The 21,249-nt window shown below is 36.1% G+C and overlaps 1 protein-coding gene across 3 annotated transcripts in view; it reads right to left on the bottom strand.

Moving 5' to 3' along the window:
• Window positions 1-19,779, bottom strand: part of PALLD (palladin, cytoskeletal associated protein) — a 199,605-nt gene extending 179,826 nt beyond the window's left edge. For 2 of the 3 annotated variants that reach the window (XM_074905732.1, XM_074905733.1), the window contains exon 1: window positions 18,818-19,764. In XM_074905732.1, coding sequence (XP_074761833.1) covers window positions 18,818-19,764 — 947 coding nt within the window. Of the gene's footprint in view, window positions 1-18,817 lie in introns of all 3 variants that reach the window. The other variant, XM_074905731.1, reaches the window with a different exon arrangement.
• Between the last annotated feature and the right edge of the window lie 1,470 nt (window positions 19,780-21,249).

Genomic DNA, 21,249 nt, shown 5'->3' with positions numbered 1-21,249 from the left:
ACACTCTCTTTTCCACAAAAAGGTGAGAAATAGATACTTTTCTAAAGATTACCTGAAATACCAAATTATAGTTTTTTACAGAATTAAGTAAAGGGGGGAAGAACCGAAGAACTGCAAAACAGTATTCTCCTGGCTGTTCTCTTTGCCCTATCACGTGCAGAACAGAGTTGTCTTAACCACATATTTGTACAACAAAACCAGATAGACAACTGAACTTAAGTAGCAAATATCCAAGCTCCTGAAGAACCCCATTTGTTAAAGTCAAATTTTTAATTTGCACCCTAAACCCCATAGAACTTCTCTGAATTAAGCATGAAAAAACCCATACAAGTTCTTTGTAAACTAAGAGGTTATTACAACATGCACTGGTTCATTTTCCAAAGCGTCTAAAGTTTAAATTTGCATATAGTAGACTACAATGCTCTTTCCAGAAGCACAAAAGTTATGGAGAGCATTACCTACAGTCAGTCTAGAGATGTTTGTTAAGACAGAAATGTCCACTTTTGTGTCAAGATTTAACTCTTGTCCTGTTCCCTATTTAGAAAGTAGTATTTAAGTGAGAAAGCTAATCTCTGAGAATGCCAGAACAAGAGAAAAGTGAACAGTTGTCATACGATAAAGAAATGATAGTGCAGCATATCAGGATCATCCTCGGGATCAACATCGACACAGAGGTACATGTCACATTTTTCTTGCAGTTTGAACTGTCTAGACATTACATAATGTAGCAGCCATAAATAATATAGTATCAAGCAAAATATCCACATCTATAATAAAGCCTACATACAAAACCCTGTAATGTCTTTTAGTTAGTCAAACTGCACTACACTAAAATCAGCAGAGCAGACTATATGGTTAACTGAAGCAATAATTAATGAATTCAATCTGTGTTTAAAATGCAAAGCATTGAAGTGCAGTCCAACCTTGTGGTGAAGTCAAATAGGCAAGAGGCAGAGTAAGACAGTCTGCTTTGAATCATGATGACTACATTCAGTTAAAGGTGACTTATTTAACACCATCCAGCTAGGGAAACTTTAATATTGCATCTTTCTCAATCCAAAGCATGTAATTTCTATCCTCATGTCATATACCTGAAGAACAGTCCTTCTGAAGACAAAAGATGTAAAGGAGCATAATACAGCGGGCCTGCTATAACTATTAAACTGGGGAAGGCCTTCATTGAAAGCCAGTTTCTGTATCAGTTTATATAAGAATTTGCCTTGGGTTTTATGCCAGTTCTGGAGTGACTTTGGCTGTAATATCACACTACGTAAGGTCATATGCATCCAATTTTCAGTTTGCCATTTACCTGGATTACAGCAACAGTGGTGTATCCTCTATCCAACGATAGAATAAGTTAATCTCATTTAGGTTGTGTTTTAGGTTTGGGGTGTTTTTTAAAAAAGGGGAGGGTGGGGGGGTGGGGTTAGTTAGTGATTTAGAAACCCTCTGAGAATAAAGAAGATTCTAGGTGGAAACTCTGAATCATCAGCCTCTGAACTTGCAGTCCGTAGCATGTTCTAGAATTGCAACGCCCAGCATCTGCAACAACTCCCCAGGTAACTGCAAATCACCACTCCCACCTACTTTCTTTATAAGTAAAGTCCCCCAAATTACCTGTCATGGGTTTTGTGGAAAACAGGCTTTTATAGATCGCTTCTGGCCATATGGCAAGCATGAGGAAGCTCAGATAGATAGAATCAACTCTCCTTCTCTCCCAACCCTCTCTAATTATACTTGAAAGCCCTCACCAGTGGCAATGCTCTTTTGGAAAAAAGGCAGAAAACATACAGTAAATTTTACCTCTTTAAGGCTGTACAAGTGTTTTCCCTTATTCTTCACTACACAAGAGACTCACTGTAGCAACATCTCAAATGATAAATTGAGAATCAATTTGTCCATCTCTATTTTCCTAAGGGACAAAATATTGAAGTCTTTAGATCCAGTCAATATCAATAGTAATTGATAAGAAAGACTGCAACATACAAATGCTTTCTGGAGTCTGTGGGAAAGACACAGTAAAACAAAAAAAATTAAGTACAGCATTCTAGTTTGGATTATGTTACACTGCTTCTTAACTATGATTCAAGGTCTCCCTAAATTAACATCTGCAGAGGAATTCCTTCCAGCAGCAGCAATTCATAAACATTCTTGGGAAAACTATCTAATACAGAGAGAATAAGTATTTTCCTCTCTGACTTTTTTCCTTTCCAAATTTCCTTCACAGATGTGAAGCTTCATTGATTAAGTACAATCATAGTTTAAGAGACAGAAATATCCATATTTAATTAAGAAAACTGTTGAAGTGCAGAAACAGAAATTGAGATGATTTCCTTATTTTTTTAAAAATCAGTTTAGAATATTATACCAATCTTCAACTATGTTATAGTATACATAGGTCCAGCTTTGTGCATGAGAGATCTCAAAGAATTTGGGAACAAAATCTCATTCGTTGATTATCATGGAATTCACTTTCTGAGGACACTCCATGCAGTAATTGTGAGAATTAAATTTCTATGGATTAGTCACTCAGAATTAAGGCAGGCCCTTAAAAAAAAGTTATATTTCCCCACTTTTTATAAATATCTCCAATTCTGCATAAGAACTTCCCTGGAGGAATTTTTTGCCTTTTTTAAAAACACTAATACACTCAGTAACTTTGTTTATCTACTTGAGGCACATTATCAACTGGTCACTGCAGATTTTAAAGACTTTGGTTTACGCTGCTTGTAAACAGGCTGCTTGATAAATATGTCAATTATCTTAATGTAAGTTTTTACAGTTTAAAAAGTAGAAAATTCTGAGTGAACGGATCTAGCTGAAACTAAGAATGAATTTTGCCAATAAGAATTTAACAGAAGCTGATTTTATATATTAAGAACAGGAAAAATGAAAAGCCATTTTCATACCTTACATTGCATTTATTAATTTAATTATCTACATAATTTCATTCCTGTTATTTTTCTGAACTAATTGGTTCAACAAGTATTTACATTCAGAACTAGCAGAGAAAGACATTTGCAGGAAGAAGAGAGTAAATCAGAAAAAGCTTTGATGAGCTTCACATTCTCCTAAGTGAGACATCTGATACTGGAATAAAAATTCTAAGCCAGCACACATTTTAATCAGCCTATACTGGACAATAACAAAAATTTACTCTTCAAACACTTTGAAATGTATAAAAATTAACTTAAATAACTCAAACTATGCGTATTGCACTACTTTACATCCAGAACTATGCTTTAACTTGAAATAAACATGACACTTATGCATTATCTTTGAATAACTTGGGTTTTGTTTAGGGAATAAGGTAAAACTGTCAGTTCACATTCAAGCTTTAACTATGGATAATTGTCATTATGAGATCCATGTTTCTAGTTGATCTCTGGGCTTAAGTATGTTATTACAAAGAATATCTCTGTGGCCACTCATGGCCTTCACAGTTCAGTCCAACACAGGCATGTAGAATATCTAACTGTAGCAATGAGTTCTTGAAATCAATTCTACCTTAAAAACCAAAAAACACACATCCCCTTCTCTTACTTCTATACATCACATGATGATTGCTTGTCTTAGACACTAAAAGCATTTATTTACATGACTGACAACACAAAATTTATTTTTGCCATGTTCTCTAACTTGACAAAAGGAATACATGCCTATGTACAAAAGAGAACAAGAATTTTCTTTCTTTGTTTTGCAGATATTTGAGATAATGCCATTGCATTGTAACTGGCCCTGTTTTGGTTAAGTAACTGTACCTGTTAAACTAATCAACAGAGAATGTATATTTTTGTCGAACTGGGTTTGACTTTGCCATCTTATTCCCAGGAGGAAAAAGAGTATTACACTCAGCACCCTTGGAAAAGTTTATTTGAATTCAGCTTGTTTTCCTGCATGAAGAAGTGTGCTTGGAACAATTTTAGGGTGGGTTTTTTCTCCTGCCTCTTAAAAGGAATGTTGTCATAGCACACAGGGACACACTTGACCAAAGAGACCCACTTTTCCCTTCAGAATCAGCTATCTGGAAAGCATATACCAATGATATGATATTCACTATGAGGGTGGTGAGACACTGGAACAGGCTGCCCAGAGGAGTTTCCCCTTCCTGGCAGTGTTCAAGGCCAGGTTGGACGGGGCTTTGAGCAACCCGATCTAGTGGAAGGTGTCCCTGCCCATGGCAGGGAGGGTGGAACTAGATGGTCTTCAAGGTCCCTTCTATGATGATTCTATGATAATAGGTTCTGACAGCGTCTGATGCTATAACTGTCCCCTAATTGTCAGTGTATTAATACTTTATCCATTTTACTAATATGGCATAGGGAAAAAAAAAGATAGGGGGAAGTGCAAAATTGTGGTGGTTTAAGCCCTGCTGGGACCAGAGACCACGTTGCCATTGCCTCTCCCCCACCCTCAGCTGGTCAGGCTGGAAGTGAGGCACAAACCCCGAGTTAAAATATGGATAAATTTAATACAACAGTGTGATAAACAATCTGAACAACAGCAGTAGCAATGATGACAACAATAAACAGCAATAACAGTGAACAAGACAAAAGATATACAGAGGAATACTGCAATGGTTACAGACAGCTTGCTCGCAATGCTCCCCACCACCAAAGCCACAAAGGAAAAAGGTTCCCACGCTCCCGTGCCCAGACCTGACTATGAATAACCCGCCTAGAGATCCCTTCCCCCTCTCTGCTGGGGAAAACTTAACCCTATCCTAGCTGAACCAGGACAAAAATGCTAAGGATGCTAGACTGTGGCCAAATGTTAGTCTTCTGTGAAGCTTGTTATCAACTTGCAATTGTCAAGGCTAGTTCATAGGAGTAGGAGGCCCTCAGTTAATGTTAGTTGAGTTAAATACATGCCTCAGCTACTCACAGGGCAAATGTTTAAGTGGTCTTTCCATAAATGATTTACTGTTGGGCTATATGTAATCTTAGTGGCCCCACTTTCTATGATATTGAAAGAATTCATAGTTAGCTATCAGTACCCCTCCATCACACCGTAAATCAGAGATGGATTTTATTTGTTTAATCTTTTTCCTTTGGCCACCTGAAAAGCACAACTTTATCAAATAAGAGGAGATAAACAAAAGCTGTTCACACATTACATAAGCTGTTTATAAAGCACTGAAATGCTCACATGAAAGGCACTGCATAAGTGCAAAGTATTAATTATTTTTATAACATTAATGTGTGCATACACTGCAAGTACACATTATTAATTAGACGGAACAATGAATCACTTCAATTTGAAGCAGCATGTTAGCGTTAGACTAAAAGAAACATGTCTTCATAACAGACTTGTTGCACAAAAATTTTAGTCCTCTACTTGCTTTGACCTGCAGGTAGCTGAAAAAACCTCAGTGTTTTAGGACTGATTCTACCTGCTAATTACCTCCAACCCCCAAGCATTTTAACTTATTACCCTTTCCCACAGGAAGTCTGACCTATTTGAGTTCGCACTATGCCTAATCTTGAGTTGTCTACTCATCTATACTGAGTAGTATCACACTAGGTGTAGCATATTACTTAAGGAAAATAAGGTTCCTGGTATCTAGTCTATAATAAGCACTTGGACATGCAGTACTTCAGTACATCAGGTAAGATACTTCTATGCAGCATTTGCCCCTTCTGCAACTTGAAGGTATCTTTCTATATACAGGTGAAATTATCTAGTTGAATTATTCCTCTTGACTATTTCATAAAATAGCATCTCTTCTCTACCTAGATTAGCTAGGTGTAGATTTAAGAAGTCTGCTAATTTTGTGATTTACAGAAACATGTCATATGGATATTGACCCAAGTTTTTAATACTTAACTAAGTCCTGTACTATTTCAGTTGTTTGCAATTTTTCACTATTCCTACCGATCAGTTCTTTTTGAATCGTCTCAGACGAGGCAACTGACAGGGGCACAAAGTAGCAATTAAGTCCATTTCTTACAGTAATTCATGTAAAATTTTTCTAGAGAGCAAAATCTAAAACCCACTTAACTGTCTAAGGGGACTACACCTCAGTGATAGTTTATTCTGTGCAAAGCTAGACTTTCAAATTCTGTAAATTTTACTGTCTTAATAGAAATGCTATCTCCTCACTACGTAACTGTAGATTATTATTCAATGTCCAAAAGTGTAAGAAAAAATAATCCTTTAATCTCTACTTCTTTCCTAAAGCACATGGAATGTAAGAACTCGTGACAACATAAAGTATTTTGTGAATAAAGCACTGCTAATTCCTTAACTTTTCTGCTCACTTTACATCTCTGTGCTCAGGGAAGCAAATACAGATATTATGGGAAGGACTTACTCTCTTATTTTCATATATGACAGGGAGTAGGTGGGAAGGGAATTCCTTTTAGTCGTTCCTTTACTTTTGTGTGGGTTTAAAGCATAAGCCCTATTAAATGATCCATATCCACTTAACATGGACCTAAATGATCCAAATAGTCCACTTAACAGAGCCCTATCAAACTGTAACACTTGTTAGAAAGAACGCACTTTCCAAATGTGTTCTAGAGCTAATAAAAATAAGCTTAATTTTCACTGCTGTTTAGCAATATTTCTTCTATGTTTGGTCTATTAATAAGCTTTTAGTCCACAGCCTTCTCTACCTCCTTCAGTCCCGTCAACACTAATTGCATGAAGTCTGACATTTTCAGTCATCAGCTATGAATGTTTACATAAAGGTCCTATTTGTTCAATTTCATCATCCACATCTCTAAAGTTAGCTTTCACATTGTCAAGAACCCCTTTAAAGAGCATATTTCAGACATCACAAAGTTTTTTTATTAGGAAAAAAAATTTAAAGGATCAAGTTTCAAAGTGATAATTGTGTTTACTTAATTTATATTTATAAAGCAAAATATTGTATCTTAAAAAGGTATGTCCTGTTTAAGTAATGTTATTAAACTGCTGTAATTACCCTTAAGAAACTTAAACAATCCAAGATGTGGTATGGCCTTTAGGCAAATAAGCAAACATGTCAAAGAATATTAAACATAATTTTTTGAATAGGATTTGGAATTAGCACTGCATACCTGTTGAACACTGATAAGTAATGAGGCCAGAATTACTGACTCCAAACTCTTCTATGAAAAACCTCACGCAAGATTTCGTTTCTCTTCACATTTCAGTACAAATAAAACAGTTCACTCCTAAAACATGTTCATTCCCACCTGTGTTCTAGTTAGCCTCTAGATTCAGTTTTAATTTTCACAGATTGGTGCTTTTGATCGGTCCATGACAAGCAGATTGCTAATGTATTTCCTCACTGTCAAACTTCTTGGCTGTTAATGCTTTGCACAATACTGGGAAGGCCCAGAGACAGTATATAAGATTTATACAAATAAATGCTGAAACATGAAGTAAAAGCAGCCTCTTGGAATACTGCCTCTGGCCCTGTTTCAGCACCACTTTTGTTGGAAATCTGTATTTTAAAACTACTTCAATTAATGTTAGTTTTTAAAGTAAAAACGTTTAACATGGACAAAGCCAGTGTAGTGAAACAGCATTCTGAAGACATGTGGTACCATGTTATGTTGAGAGTTCATCCAAGTCTCATTCAGTTCCTATGTAAATAAAAGGCAAACGTTCTTTATATATGTATTTTTTCATTATACAGATAGTAGCACCATTTTTCTTATTTTAGAAGAGTAATTTTTATTACTTTTAAACTTTTCATATTAGTTGTCAAGCATAGAATCAGTTTAAAATATACTTTGATAACATTTTCATCTCATCTCTGAGTCTTTTTATAAATACTAGGTAATACATTATTTATTTATGGTGCATTAGCAAGGCACTTTAGATCTGCATTCTTTGACTGAGAAACAGAAAAAGCAAAACAAAAGAATAAAGAAGTGAACTGAGATACTTTTAAACTTTCAATAATGTAATCAGAAATACACCAAGACAGATGCATTGGTATTCATAAACAGACAGAGAAAAATAAAGTTACTGAGCTGGAATTCTCTTCTTAAACTGAAGGAACAGTCCTGGTTTCAACAACTATCCCACTGTTTTAAAAATTGCCTCTTGTAACTCCCATCTTCAGGCACCTAACAGGCTTTATTCTTCCTATTTTCAGGATGGGAAACCAAAAAGAAAGTATGCAATTTTCTAAAACAAAAACTACAAAAGTTGTTTCAGCATTCATGAAAAAACCTAAACTTATGGCTCTGAAGAGAGAGAGCCTGGTGATGCACAGAGCCTGTATAACAAAGATGAGGAAATGCATATATCATGTAGTCAAAACTGTTCTACAGAGACAAGAAATATATGAAATGTAAGAATCACCCCAGTGTCCAGGATCTATAGCTCCTTCCTTAGGCTTTTACAAAAAGCAAACAAGCAAACAGCCCATGTGCCACCCAGCCACGCCCCTTCCTCCAACCACAGCCACACATTCTTGATTTTAGATCTTTGAATATTCATTTTGTAACATCAATGGATGTTACAAAATTCTCAGCCTAAATTATGGTCAAAAATTCTCAGCCTAAATTATGGTCAAATTAGCAATCAGTTTATTTTATAAGACTTTAATAAATTATCCTGTTATCACAATCTGGACTTTGTAAAGATCATTTCACCTAGGAAAGAGCCTGGCCCTCTAGATGATAATTTTAAATACTGTACTCCATGATTTTAGACAATAAAGCAAGACAAAAAACCCCCAACCATCCAAACAGAACATTTGGTAATCATATACCTCAAGAGTCTCCTAAATGCTGTTCTTAAGTAGCATGATGACACATAATAAAGAATCCTCTGTCCAACATCCCTGTGCTTCTAAGGTAAAGGGTATTTTACAAGTTAAGAAAACTCATAAACTACTAGCACTTCTCAGATATGCCACACTATTTTTTGAAGCAGATGAGTATGATCTAAATAGTCCTTAACTCCACTGTATGTTTTCCTCCAGATGCAGAAAATCACAGAATCATTCAGGTTGGAAAAGACCCTTGTGATCATCAAGTCCAACCATCATCCCTACTCTACAAAGTTCTCCCCTACACCATATCCCCCAAAATCTCATCTAAACGACCCCTAAACAAATCCAGGGATGGTGACTCCACCATCTCCCTGGGAAGCCTATTTCACTGTCTGACCACTATGTCCAATCTAAACTTCCCCTGTCGCAGTTTAAAGCCATTCCTGACAGTGTGAACTTTCATTGCCACAAAATAAATGGAGAATGGGAAAGAAAATATTTGAAACATGCATATTTTCTACCTAAAACATGCAGGCCACAAATTACTACAGGCAGCCACTGCAATACCTTAACCATTCATGCTAGGGTATAAACCCTTGCTTCCCCAATAAAGCCCACTAATATAAAGCACTGTTCTAAGACAAACAGAACTAAGAAGCAGTTTCACAAGTCACTGTGGTGACTTTCAACATTACATTCCAGATCTGCTCCAAAGGAAACTGAAACTCCAGGGGTGCCTGGAGATGGACAGGCCTTATCTCAAATTAGTGAAATCAAACAAACAAAATTCAAGAAATAAAAATGGCATAGCATGGTCCAGTAAACCAAGAGTATAAAAGGAAATAAATGAGAAGGAAAGAAGGGTTAAAAAAATAACAAGGTCAAGACTGTAAATAGCTATTTTTTGACTTGTAAATGAAGGAAAAAAAAGGCAAAAGTAAAGAAAAGATTATTGACATAAGTAGGAGTAAGAAAAAGTAGTGACAGAAAAATATGTTGACACATCATCTTCATATCAACAGATATGATATCAATCTGAATGAAAATAAAATACTAAGTGACAATACACTACAATGTACAAAATGACAATACACTACAATGTACAAAATACGAAATGACAATACAGATTTCTGAAATACTACCAGATTAAAATGGCTAACAACATTTTTCTATTCACACTCAGCAACATTACACATGCCATCTATACTTTCAGATGATCTTCAATGCTCCATACACAGAAAACCATCCAGATATACAAAGATAACATTTTTGACCCAAGGAAGTCCTTAGGTACAAGAATCTTCCTCCATTCTTAACAAGTACTCTCTCTTTGCAGAAGACTAGTAAGACACAAATTAGTAAAATGCTACTCTGAAGTGATTAGTAGAAGCCTATTGTAGATTCCTATATAAAAGTACGTTTATTGGGCAAAATAGTTTCATAACCAGTCAGCCTATGGGGAAAAAATAAGAAAAATATTTATATTTGGGAGCACTTTAACAACTACCTCCATAAACTATCTCCCTTAGGAAATAAATACAAAATATTCTGGAAACATTTCTTGTTTACAAAAGGTTTCATAATAAAAAAGAACTGCTATGTCTTGTCACACTGTTCTAAACATTAACAAAAAACTATAACAACACTGTGAATTAATGGAATAGAAACTATTGTGTAAGTTAAGGAAGTATTTTAGAACTGTAAAATACTGCATTTGGTAATTAAAGTAAAACTACCACAAATACCTATAATAAACACAAAATCCAGTAAACCAACAGAACAAAGGAAAAAATGAGACATGATAGAACTGCTGTGCTTAAAGTTTGTCAAAACAGTTTGCATATGAATTTGAGTTAAAATGAAAAATGTCATTTCATCCTAAAACTATCAATACCTGAATAAAAGCTGTAAGAGATCCAAAAGCAAGAAGGTCCCTGATAAAGCTGTAAAATTGCTAGAGTATCTAAAAAAACATGTGAGGATATGCATGTGTTAAAAGAAAAAAAAAAAAAAAAAAGAAAAAAGAGGAGAGGCAATTTGCTGTAGTTAAAGTATTAGTAATGAATTTTGACAAGTTTAAATAGTAGTTCTCAGTAATAAAAATTGCAAAAACTTCAGAGAGAAACCATTTGTCTAGTTAATACTATCACCAGAACAAAGCAGTACTTCAGTTCCTGCAAGGGAATTTTTTCCTATTTTTATCCTCTCAAAACCTAGTGATCTTCATTTTAAAGCACACTATAGAAAATAATGTAAGAATCACATTAAACCTCAATAAAATATTTGATTTTATATATAAGAATAATAAATATGGCTGTTAATGATTTTCAAGTCACAAAAGCCCTCTCCTGCCTCAAAGAACACATTAATCCTTTCAATCCTTTATAAAGTATTTTTGCAATCACTGTACCTACCAAAATGCTTATAGTCTAGTAAAGTCTATTGGTAAGACACATTAAGCATCTGATTGTTCAGAAGCAAGTTTAGTTCTTGGGTCTTTCCTCAGTCTAGGGCTAGCAAATAAGAATGCAGTTAACAAATACTTTAAACAAGTTCATAATAAAATAGTTTTACTAAAGTTTCCATCTTGAATAGCATAAGTATGTATTTAAGCTTATGAAAATATTTGAAAAGCAGGACCTGAACCCCCTGGTTCTCAACTCTAATCTGAGTTTAAACTATTAATCAATAGTTAAGATTTTAAAAATGGAAAAGTAACACTTCTGAAGATGACTGTCAAAGAGCTTATACAAAAAGGGTGAGGAACACACACAAGAAACAAATTTGTTTTGAACTGAAGATACCTAGGAATGTCAAATATGTTCTATTAACACACATAATGGCTACTCATACTTGATAAAAAATAAGTAGCATTAAAGGTAGAACACCTGTATCTACCACCAAGGCACTAGTGTTCCATTACAACTACAAAATGTATACAATGAGAGACTTTAAGAAACAAAACTAAATGCTACCTCTAAACCACAGTCTTCCTACCTGAAATCAAGCCTAGTAAAGAAGCAGAAACTATATCTGTGACACCCTTTACATTCCCAACAATTAAAAAATCTACCAACTGCTGTCTAGGTAGCTCAGTCACTATTGTCTTGTACACCTGGGTTTCCACCCAGCTGTTCAGATTTGTGTTACGCATTACTTAATCTGACATGCTATGTCCTTTGCAGCTGTGCTTGATATGAAGATCATGGTGGAGACAGTTTATTGCATGTTTTTAGACTTCAAACCTTTTAAAGGCTGTAAAACTGGTTAAGTTTTGTGAAGTTGTAGAAATGAAGGTAGTTTGGGGTTTATTAGAAATTTAAGTGTTGTACTTTGTATTTGCTTCTATATTTTCTAAGAACAGCTCTGGATTACATGAAGTAATGTTTCTAGGTGGGGATTTTAGGTACTTACAGTGAAATTTAGGTAAACAACTCTGAGGAGGAGAAAAGGATTATAACGAGAGTAAATAAATTCCTTAAAACAGAAACCTTGTTCTTGCAACGTAGTATGTGGAAAGTCCTTTTTTTTTTTTGTCAATTTCCTGTTGAAGAGAATATACTTTGCACAAAAGATTGCAATACCCATTGTGGTACAGAATATGGGCAAATATCTGTAAATACTTTAATCATAGTTTACAGCTCAGGGAAGACCTCAGAAGTATTTAAATATTCAGGTAATGAGGCAACTACTAATGAGTTCTAAATCACTCCCAGCAGGGATTTTCTTTAGGTAGCTCAATACTAACTTGGGTATTTTAAGTACTGCAGTTCTGATGCACTTTGAAGGAGAGCTACTGACTGATACAATGATTTTGGGAGTAATATGAAAATTTCTGTTTCAACTTATATTTGATATGCTTTAGTCCTTTTTTAGAAGACAAGATCCTAGAACTTCTCAAAATACTTAACACTTTGCTAGGTCTTACGCTGGAATTTGAGTTGTTCGACAATGTTAAAATTATTCTGACCAGTGACAAAATCTTTGTTGTTAGATACCTGATTTTTTGCTAATAGAACTAGTAAGCTGGGCATTGAATTTTGAGGAAATGTAGTAATTCCTGAAATTTAACTGATTGTTTTCTTTTGGGATTCAACCCTAAGATTGGTTATAAGTTCTTCTATCAGTTATAAATGCTATTAGTTATAAGTTCTTCCATCAAAGTTTACTTATTTTACTCTCATAGAACAAAGCTACTTTGCTCAAGTTTTGTCACACAAGCCATAATACTTACAGTTTTTGCTTTCTGTATGATACAGCTACGAATATCCAAAGAACTTAAAATTTAAGACACCTTCAATTATACACCTTGTCCTTTCACTACATTTGACGGCTTCTTTGCTTATAATAAGATTCTGCAACCTTGTTATCCTTAGCCTTATAAGAAGGGTAGCAGGTTAAGGCAGGATTCTAGCTTGACTTTAGATAAACTGAGGACTTTGGAAACTTTAGCACCAAAAAAGCTATGAGAAGGGAAGAAAGTCAGTTATAAAGATTTTTGGGATCCAGAATAAACTATGATGCATAGAAAATCAGTAACATGATAAAAGGTCATAAATATAGCTCTGCTGTAGATCACTTGGATGAACTCATGGCTACTAGTGTTTGTTGCTGCCTAAATATCAGCTGTGCTCATTACTAGGCTAGACAACTTCTTGGGTGCTGGGAAAAATAACAATTTAGTCAGTGCTTTTCTTGTCACCATTAAACTATTGTTATTTCATCATGACTTTAGGAACTATGGCTTCTGGTTATTTTCTTCCCAGCTGAGACAAAAAAAAAATAATCCCAATTGCTCTCTACTTTTATCATACTTACCACATAGAATTCCAAAAATATTATTTGCAGTGGCTATGTTATTGAAATTGGCTTTTCAAGGAAAAATCAGAACAGCTGAAGCCTGGTTTCTGCAGATTTTATTGCAGGTGCAAATGTCCAGACTGTGGTAATCCTGGTTCATGCCCCTGTTTGTATCTCCTGTTCAGCAAGTTTTACATGTGCTGAGTGGCTGGCTCTCATGCCTCACAGACCAGGTAACTATTCAGCTTGTTCTATAGCCCTTCTTTTGGCAGTAATATTAATACCTATTTCTACTACCTTCTACCTATTCAGCAGTTTTCACAAAACAATATATTTTACATGTTTTTCCCTCTGGCCAGTTTCTTCAGAAAACAGTAGTATTTAAATCTTTTCAATTCATGTTATCATGCTTCCAGGATTTTTTCAAAGTTACTACAAATCAGAAATTCAGTCTAATGAAACAGTTGTCTAAGTACAATTTAGAAAACTAGATTCTTTTTATTACCAAAACACTAGAGAATGGTCAACTAGTATCATTGATGTTTTGCTTTTTTTTTTTTTTTTTTGTCTTGACCATATAAAATTTACAGAAATGTTCCTGAAAGTGGCACAAACTGCAAGGATTCTTCAATTGTTCTGCAATACATCCGCGGTTTTAAATAGGCTCTTCTTCTTCCACTGAAGCATACTAGCTATTTACTGGATATTCAGGATATACTGTAGAACTCCCTTTCAGCTCCAGAAAGAAGGGAAGTGATGTGCATAAGTGATAATATGTAAGTGTTTAGAAGTTCCTAGTAATGCAAATTTTTCTGCATGCTTTCTTAGCTTCTAAAGAAAGAACCCCCTCTTTTCCCCAAGATGCAGAGAGAGGAGTCTCACCCAAACAGCACGCACGTATTTGCCGTGTCCTTACACGGTTCGCCTAGTCTCTGAATGAGTCTGAGCTTTTGTTCTGTGGGCTGCGCATCAGCGCCCAAGAGCTCAAGGGCTCCGCACTTCCCCCTTGCGCGGCTCGGCCCTCAGAAACAACCCAGCCTGCGAGAACCCTGCCAGTGCTGTCTGCGAGTGACCTCCTCAGCCAAGGCAGCGTCATTACAGGAAGGTCACGGTGCAGAATTGTACTGACTTCCAAAATCAATAGGTTTTGAGGTACAGCTGCCGTATTTTTTCTCTCTTGAAGTTCCACAATGAAATGGAGACAAAAGGGGAAATATATTTTTAGTGGGAACGTTGGAAAATTATTTTTTTTGTTAGCAAGTAATATGTTTTCTTTAATTATATTCACAAATTTGTGTGCAGTTGCCAGATGGAGAATTATTAATAATTATTAAGTTCAAGGGTAGGCCATGAAAGTGTCAGGGAGCTTTGAAAGAGACTGAGAAGTTGGCATGAAACATATTTGCTGCAGTTCAGCAACAGTTGTATCTGCAGACTGTTAACATAGCACAATTATGGGTTTCAAAAAAAGGAAATAAAGCAAAAGTTACAAATTAATTGATACTGATGAGATTACCTAAAAGTATACTTTAAAATAATAATTTTAAAATAATTTAATATTATGTCAGCAGTGTTTCTCATGACTCATTCTGCTCAGGGATTAAGATTTGCCTTATTTAATGATTCTGCAAGAGTTAAGATTCAGAGAAGCAGAATTTGCATTAAAATAAAGCTTTTTTTTTCTAGACTTCTTGTTTTTTCTAGACTTCTTGTAAACATCTTTATATTAGCAGCCTCTGACATTAATACAACAATGGTGTAAAAGACCTAAGCAAAAAACTTCCATAGCTTGTACACAACTTCCTGCTTCAGTTGATACTTATGTACAGTTCTGTAGTCATATCACTGAAGTAAAGTAACCTGCCAGATAAAATAAGATCAACAAGATACTGAAGCATTACAACAGTGCTTTTTTGCTTTTTTGCTATTAAAACGCTTCACCCTCATTGCCACAGTCGAACTCACTCAAACTGTCTAAGTTTTTATTTCATAAAAGAAATCAATAACTTCTAATCGGTTCTGAACAACAGCACTGTACTTGTACCAATGGCATAAAATACAGAATATGCGAGTCTGATGGCACCAGCAAGGCTTTTTTGCTGTGTTCCACAAGTAAATGCTGTTGGCCCTAGGGTCTATGCAGTGGATATTTAGTAATTTTGTTTTTATAGTTCCTTTATGCATATGTGCTGCCTATTCTAAGATCATTTTCACCTCACAAAATGCATTTTGTCACTCAATAGGACTCAAATATGTGTTAAAGCGTAATAGACTGATGGTGGTAATAACAGAAACAGTGTTTCATTCTAGTAGAACCGTGTTGTCTATAGACTGACTCTCAGTACCTGAACAGTCTTATTAATTACATGAAAAGTAGTACCCTATAAAAAAACCTTTGTGTCTTTTCCTTTCTTAGCAAAAAAACTTTGGAAGAAATTTTGCTGTTCAAGTTATGGAAGCACTGATGTTTTCAAAATTCAAATACTAGGAAAACTAAGTTCCTTTGAGGCAATATGTATCATGATGAATTCTCACCTGAGAGATCAGGTTTTTTTTCTCCTAGTTGCATTACCTGTGGATATGAGTTGGCAGAGCAACTCTTTCTCCCTGTGCCATCCATTGGCATAGAGGTGGAGGCGTGGGTGGGATTCACATGAAGTGTTTAGTCTGAAGTATTTGCCCTAAGTTCTTGTCAGTGTACCAAACAGGTGACTCTTGGCAGAAGTGCTCCTCTCTAGTGACTGCAGAGGGAGTCTAGGATGACTTGATCAGGTTAAATATCTAACCTACAGATGGATAAAATTAGGCAAAAAGGTCTTTAGTATTAATTATTAGTAATTGTTTTTCTTCATTAAAGGTGGTCCCTCTGTCTGTTGCTACTGCTCTATTTGACAAGTCAAAAGTATTAGTAACAGCATGTTAGCTGTCATATTGTTGAAGGTTAAACTTTTAGAACAATGTAGCAATATTACCCTTAGGTCAAGATGTTCTCTGTATATATTAAAGCCAAAGGCGTCCCTAATCAGAAGAACAAGTAGAAGCAAGGACATCCTAGAGCAATCAGACCTTGAAGAGGGTACACTGCCAACTTGGCAAGCAAACTCAAGTATCCTTGACTGAACTACCCTCATTATAACACTAAAACTCATGCCTATAGGTCAAGAAGACCCTTACCTGTGTGAAGACCCTTCACCTGACTATGCATAGTAGTAGTAGAAGTATTGTGTCAGTAGTATTATAATTGTATGTAAATTACTAACTAATCATCATAGAGAGGATGGACGTGGAAAATTACTAACTCTGGAAGTTTTGTGTATAAATGTAGTGCAAAAGGTCCCATGGGTGTGTTTGATTTGTGGGAAACCATGAGAGCCTAGGCTTGCACACCCCTAAAATAAATAAGCAATGTCTCTCCTGAGTGTGTGATTATTGACCTCTTGCACACCAACTGATGAATCCACTTTTCAAACAATATTACCTAACTCAACAACAACAAAAGAATTAATAGAGTTAACAGCCTGTGTTGCCCTAGTGTCCACATCAGTACCACTGGTAGACTGAAATATGTTACTGAGAGGGAAGGACGAATCTAAGAAACACAAGGAGCATTCCCTGGCTGTCATAATTGTGCGACTTCTTTTACAATTCCTCTTTCTCGCTTCATGAAGTCTGAAAGAGAATGAACAACTGGAAGGTTTTTGCACCCATAACTGTGATTCTTGTCCTTTTTTTCTGAGCAGATATTAAAGAAACCCAAACCAAACAGACAATTATTAATGACGTGACATGGTTATGATATTGCTTGATGGGCATTACAATTATATTTTTGGGTAAGCTTCCTAACCTGTTGGCCAGGCTCATCACGTAATTCCTTTGTTTAGCATACTTAGATCTACACCTTGTCTTGGCTTAGAAGATCAGTTGGCTTCAGTTTGTAGGACAATCTGAGCTTCAGTACATAATCAATGTACTCAATGTGTTGAGGTACAACTTTTCCGACTTGTATGCAAGAACAACTGAACACACTTGATGTCTCTATAAATGACCTTTTGACCCAGTAAAAATTTCAGTGTCTCAATATTCAGCTTGTCTGGGCTGTATTTTCAGAAGAGAAAGAATCAGATAAGGATAAAGGCAATGCTGTTGTCTTCAGCAATCACAGACAAGACCCTCTGGAGATATTTTCTACAAAGTAACTTTTCACCCTGAAATGAAAGCATATATAAGCACATATAGCCCTAACATGACTTTTCAGAGCTGTGCTTTTTTAATGTTGAATTCACAGAAAAAGATATGAAGCAATTTAAAGAACAACCAGTGTTACAGGAAAATAATTGCTACGTTTCCTTAAGGAAATGTTGAGAACTTAAAAAGAATTAGGCAGTCTTCAGATGTAACTAAAGAACCTTACAGGAAGTTCTGAATGGGGAACTACAAATTCTATCGGGTCCAAATAAGGCTTTTTGAACAAAACTTTCCTTTGAGAATATCAAGTATGCCCTGCTGACTTTAAACCAAAATAGGTTGTGAGGAACTATATAAACCTCTGTGTGTGTTAAGCAATCATACTAGCATTAAGGCTCAGACCTGTGAAGTGGCAAACACTGTCTGTGTACTGCTGGTTGACCTTAATTTCTATTAGGTTTAGAAGGAAAGAAAGACAGTGGAAAGCATTATAAGTTATTCATAATAAGAATGAAACAAAACACCTAAAACAAACTTATGCAGCAGTTACTTTTAATTTTGTCATCTAACAAAAGCAAATGCACATAAATTTCACTATAACGTATCAAAAGAAGTTTTGAAATTGAGACCACCTTAATGTCTTTTGGAACTGCTTTATACAAGAGGATATTTGGCTAGATTTAGAAAATTTTAGATTATCTCATAGTATAGACCCCAAATCCCATTGGTATGGGGCTTGGAGACATTCTAATTAATTGATGGTAAAACCTGTATCAGCTGCCTGATACATGCTCTTCAGGGGCAAATTATGAATTCTTTCACATAAACTTAATGAGGTAACAGTCACATAGAATGTTGTCAAAGCCAATTCTGTTTCTAATTTTGCCATGTGGCTCTTGAATCAAGTAGAATGTCATTTCCCAAGCAGAAAACAATGAAACACTCTAGAGAACTAAAAAGGGCAGAATCTGTTCTTCCATGTGCTTACTACCACTGCATGATCCACTGTTCTTATGACGGCCTCTAAGCAGGTCCACTGTGATACCTGTCCTTAGGTACCTTCCACAATCAGAAGATGATGATATCTGGTGACTCAGTTAAAAGGCATGCACTTACCTGACATCAGGGACTGGGTTGCCAGCAACTCGGCACTCCAGCAATACTTTGTTTCCTTCAGCAACTTCCTGGCTCCGGAGCTTCTGAGTGAATTGAGGTGGTGAAGATTTATTCTCTTCCATGTTGATGAAGGGGTGGCAAAGGACCATTTTGCTCTGAGTGATGGTCTCCCTTTCAGCAAAGTGTTCTCCGTTTAGATGATCTCCAGGTAATTTTGTGTCAGGCTCAGTCTCTTGATGTGTCTTGTCAAACTCCTGGTTCACCAAGGCAGTTACAGATGGCTGTTTCTTTTTAGGAGACAGATATCCACTGTCTGGAGAAGACGAGTCCCCATCAGGGCTTCGGCCTCTTGTATTTGCTGCCTGTCTAAATATAGATGACAGTTCCTCTATGAATGTGGCAGCTTTGTCACACAGCTTGTTCCTGAAAGGAACTTCTCCCTGGGATGCCAATTCGGACTTTGGGTTTGCCCTAGGCACACCTGGACCATCTTTCTCCAAATGTTTCAGGCTTCTAATGAAGCTGGGACTAGCAGTTAGCAAAGGTGAAGTGCTTGCTTGCCTGCGGGAAACTGTAACAAAACTACCTGCTGTTTGAGGTGTGGTGGATTGCTCTTTCTGATTCCCTGGGGGAAGGTGACTTGCAGCAGATGAAGTCAGACTGCTTGCTTGAGGCCTCTGTAAAGCATCTTGCTCGTGCAGTTTGGTGTCACTGAAAGAAGGATGTTCTGAAGTGCTAGAAAGAGAGGTGTTGAAATAATGAGTAAAGTCTGGTGCTGCATTCTGATCCTCCTTCATGGAACTGGCAATGGCTTCCTGAGCTATGTCAAGGCTCTTACATATCTCCTCCTGGGTAAGGAAGGCAGAAAGTTCATTTGAAAATTCCCCATTCTGTATGTCTGATAGGGGATCATAGAAAAAGTCATCGTAGGATGAAGCTTCTGACATATTTTCAAGATATCCCTTATCCATGCCTCTTTCTGCACAGTAAGCCTCTTTCAGCACTAAAGAAAGAGGCAATGCCTGGCCACAGCTTCTGTCTTGCATCCTGGAAGACATAAATACAATTCCTTAATGAAAAACTTCTCTGTAAAAAACCTCTTAGATCCTGGTTCCCATAAACTGCAGCACCAAAACTGGGAGAAGAGCAGAACCCAACAGTGCATGAAATACTGTAAACCTTGGTTTCTATTAGAATGGGCAAGGGTTGCAAATTGTCTAGGTGAAAATGAGAGCACTTAGGAGTAATTTTTCTCATGTGTCTTCTATGAAGTACTATGAAGATATCTTTTTTCTGTACACTGCCTAGCACAAACTCAATTCCACTGGACCAGTCTGAGTGATTTATTACTTCACATCAATGCTATTATACATTTTTTCTGGTTTTAGGCTTCTGATGATTCATGGAATATATTTACTTTTCTCCTTCCCATAACATTTCCTTCCAGACACTAAACCATCAAATTCTGAGCAGAAAAGTCTTCCAGCTGAAGCCATTATGAGAATCTACACAAGGATTTTTGGATTAGAAATTCCAAAGTATCCTTTCTCTTTAATGTTGACAATGTGTTTAATACTACTTTGCTTCTTGTGTTAAAGTTTTTAACTTGTTACCTTTCAATACAATTTAGTAGCACTTTCCTCAGCACTGGTAAGTGGAATATCAAACTACCACATGCTAAAAGTAAAATACTAAAGAAATAGATTTCACAACCCATGTATCATCCTGCACCATATGTGTATAACATATATTCTGTACCAGTTTCACAGAGTACAGAAGCATCTATACAACTCCAGCTTTCCCACATGATTTTAGAAAGAGGATGAGTGTTCTCTGCCTCTGAAAAAACAGCAAGAAACAAGACATTAAGGAAACTGCTCTTTTCCAAGGAAAGGATCTGCCTGAAACTCTCCTTATTGAAATGTATTTGTCCTGCTGGTCACTAGTTTGTGGGTGATCTGATCTTAAAAGTAATTGCTACTTCTGCAAAGCATTTAATTAAGTTGAACTTTAGTGGTTTTAATTACCCTTGAAAATCCCCTTCTTCTTATGATCATTTCTATTAGATTAATTTTGCATAAGATTTTAAAAAATATTATATTTTCCTCTTAATGGTCCAGAGTATTTCTCCACTGACAGATAGGTGGCTTGACAGTCATGAGATGTACTCGGATGTATTTTACATCAGCTTGTGCAAGCTCCAATTACCTTTAGTCACTTCACCAGGGCTTACCCAGTATGTAGTCATTAACTGACTGATAGATTATTGGAATTCTTGACCTGGCATATCCATCCCTTGATATGCCTGCTTGTCTTGCCAACAGATTACACCTCAACACAGAAAAGAGAAGTATAAGGAAAGCAGAGCATTTTAAGATTTGATATATGTTTTTATAGAATACAGTGATAGGGTTATTCTTTGCTGGGGTTAC

Source organism: Athene noctua, chromosome 4 (genome assembly GCF_965140245.1).
Source record: "Athene noctua chromosome 4, bAthNoc1.hap1.1, whole genome shotgun sequence".
NCBI lineage: Eukaryota > Metazoa > Chordata > Aves > Strigiformes > Strigidae > Athene > Athene noctua.
Note: the sequence above shows the minus strand (reverse complement) of the source record. Positions and strands in the feature narration are given on the sequence as shown.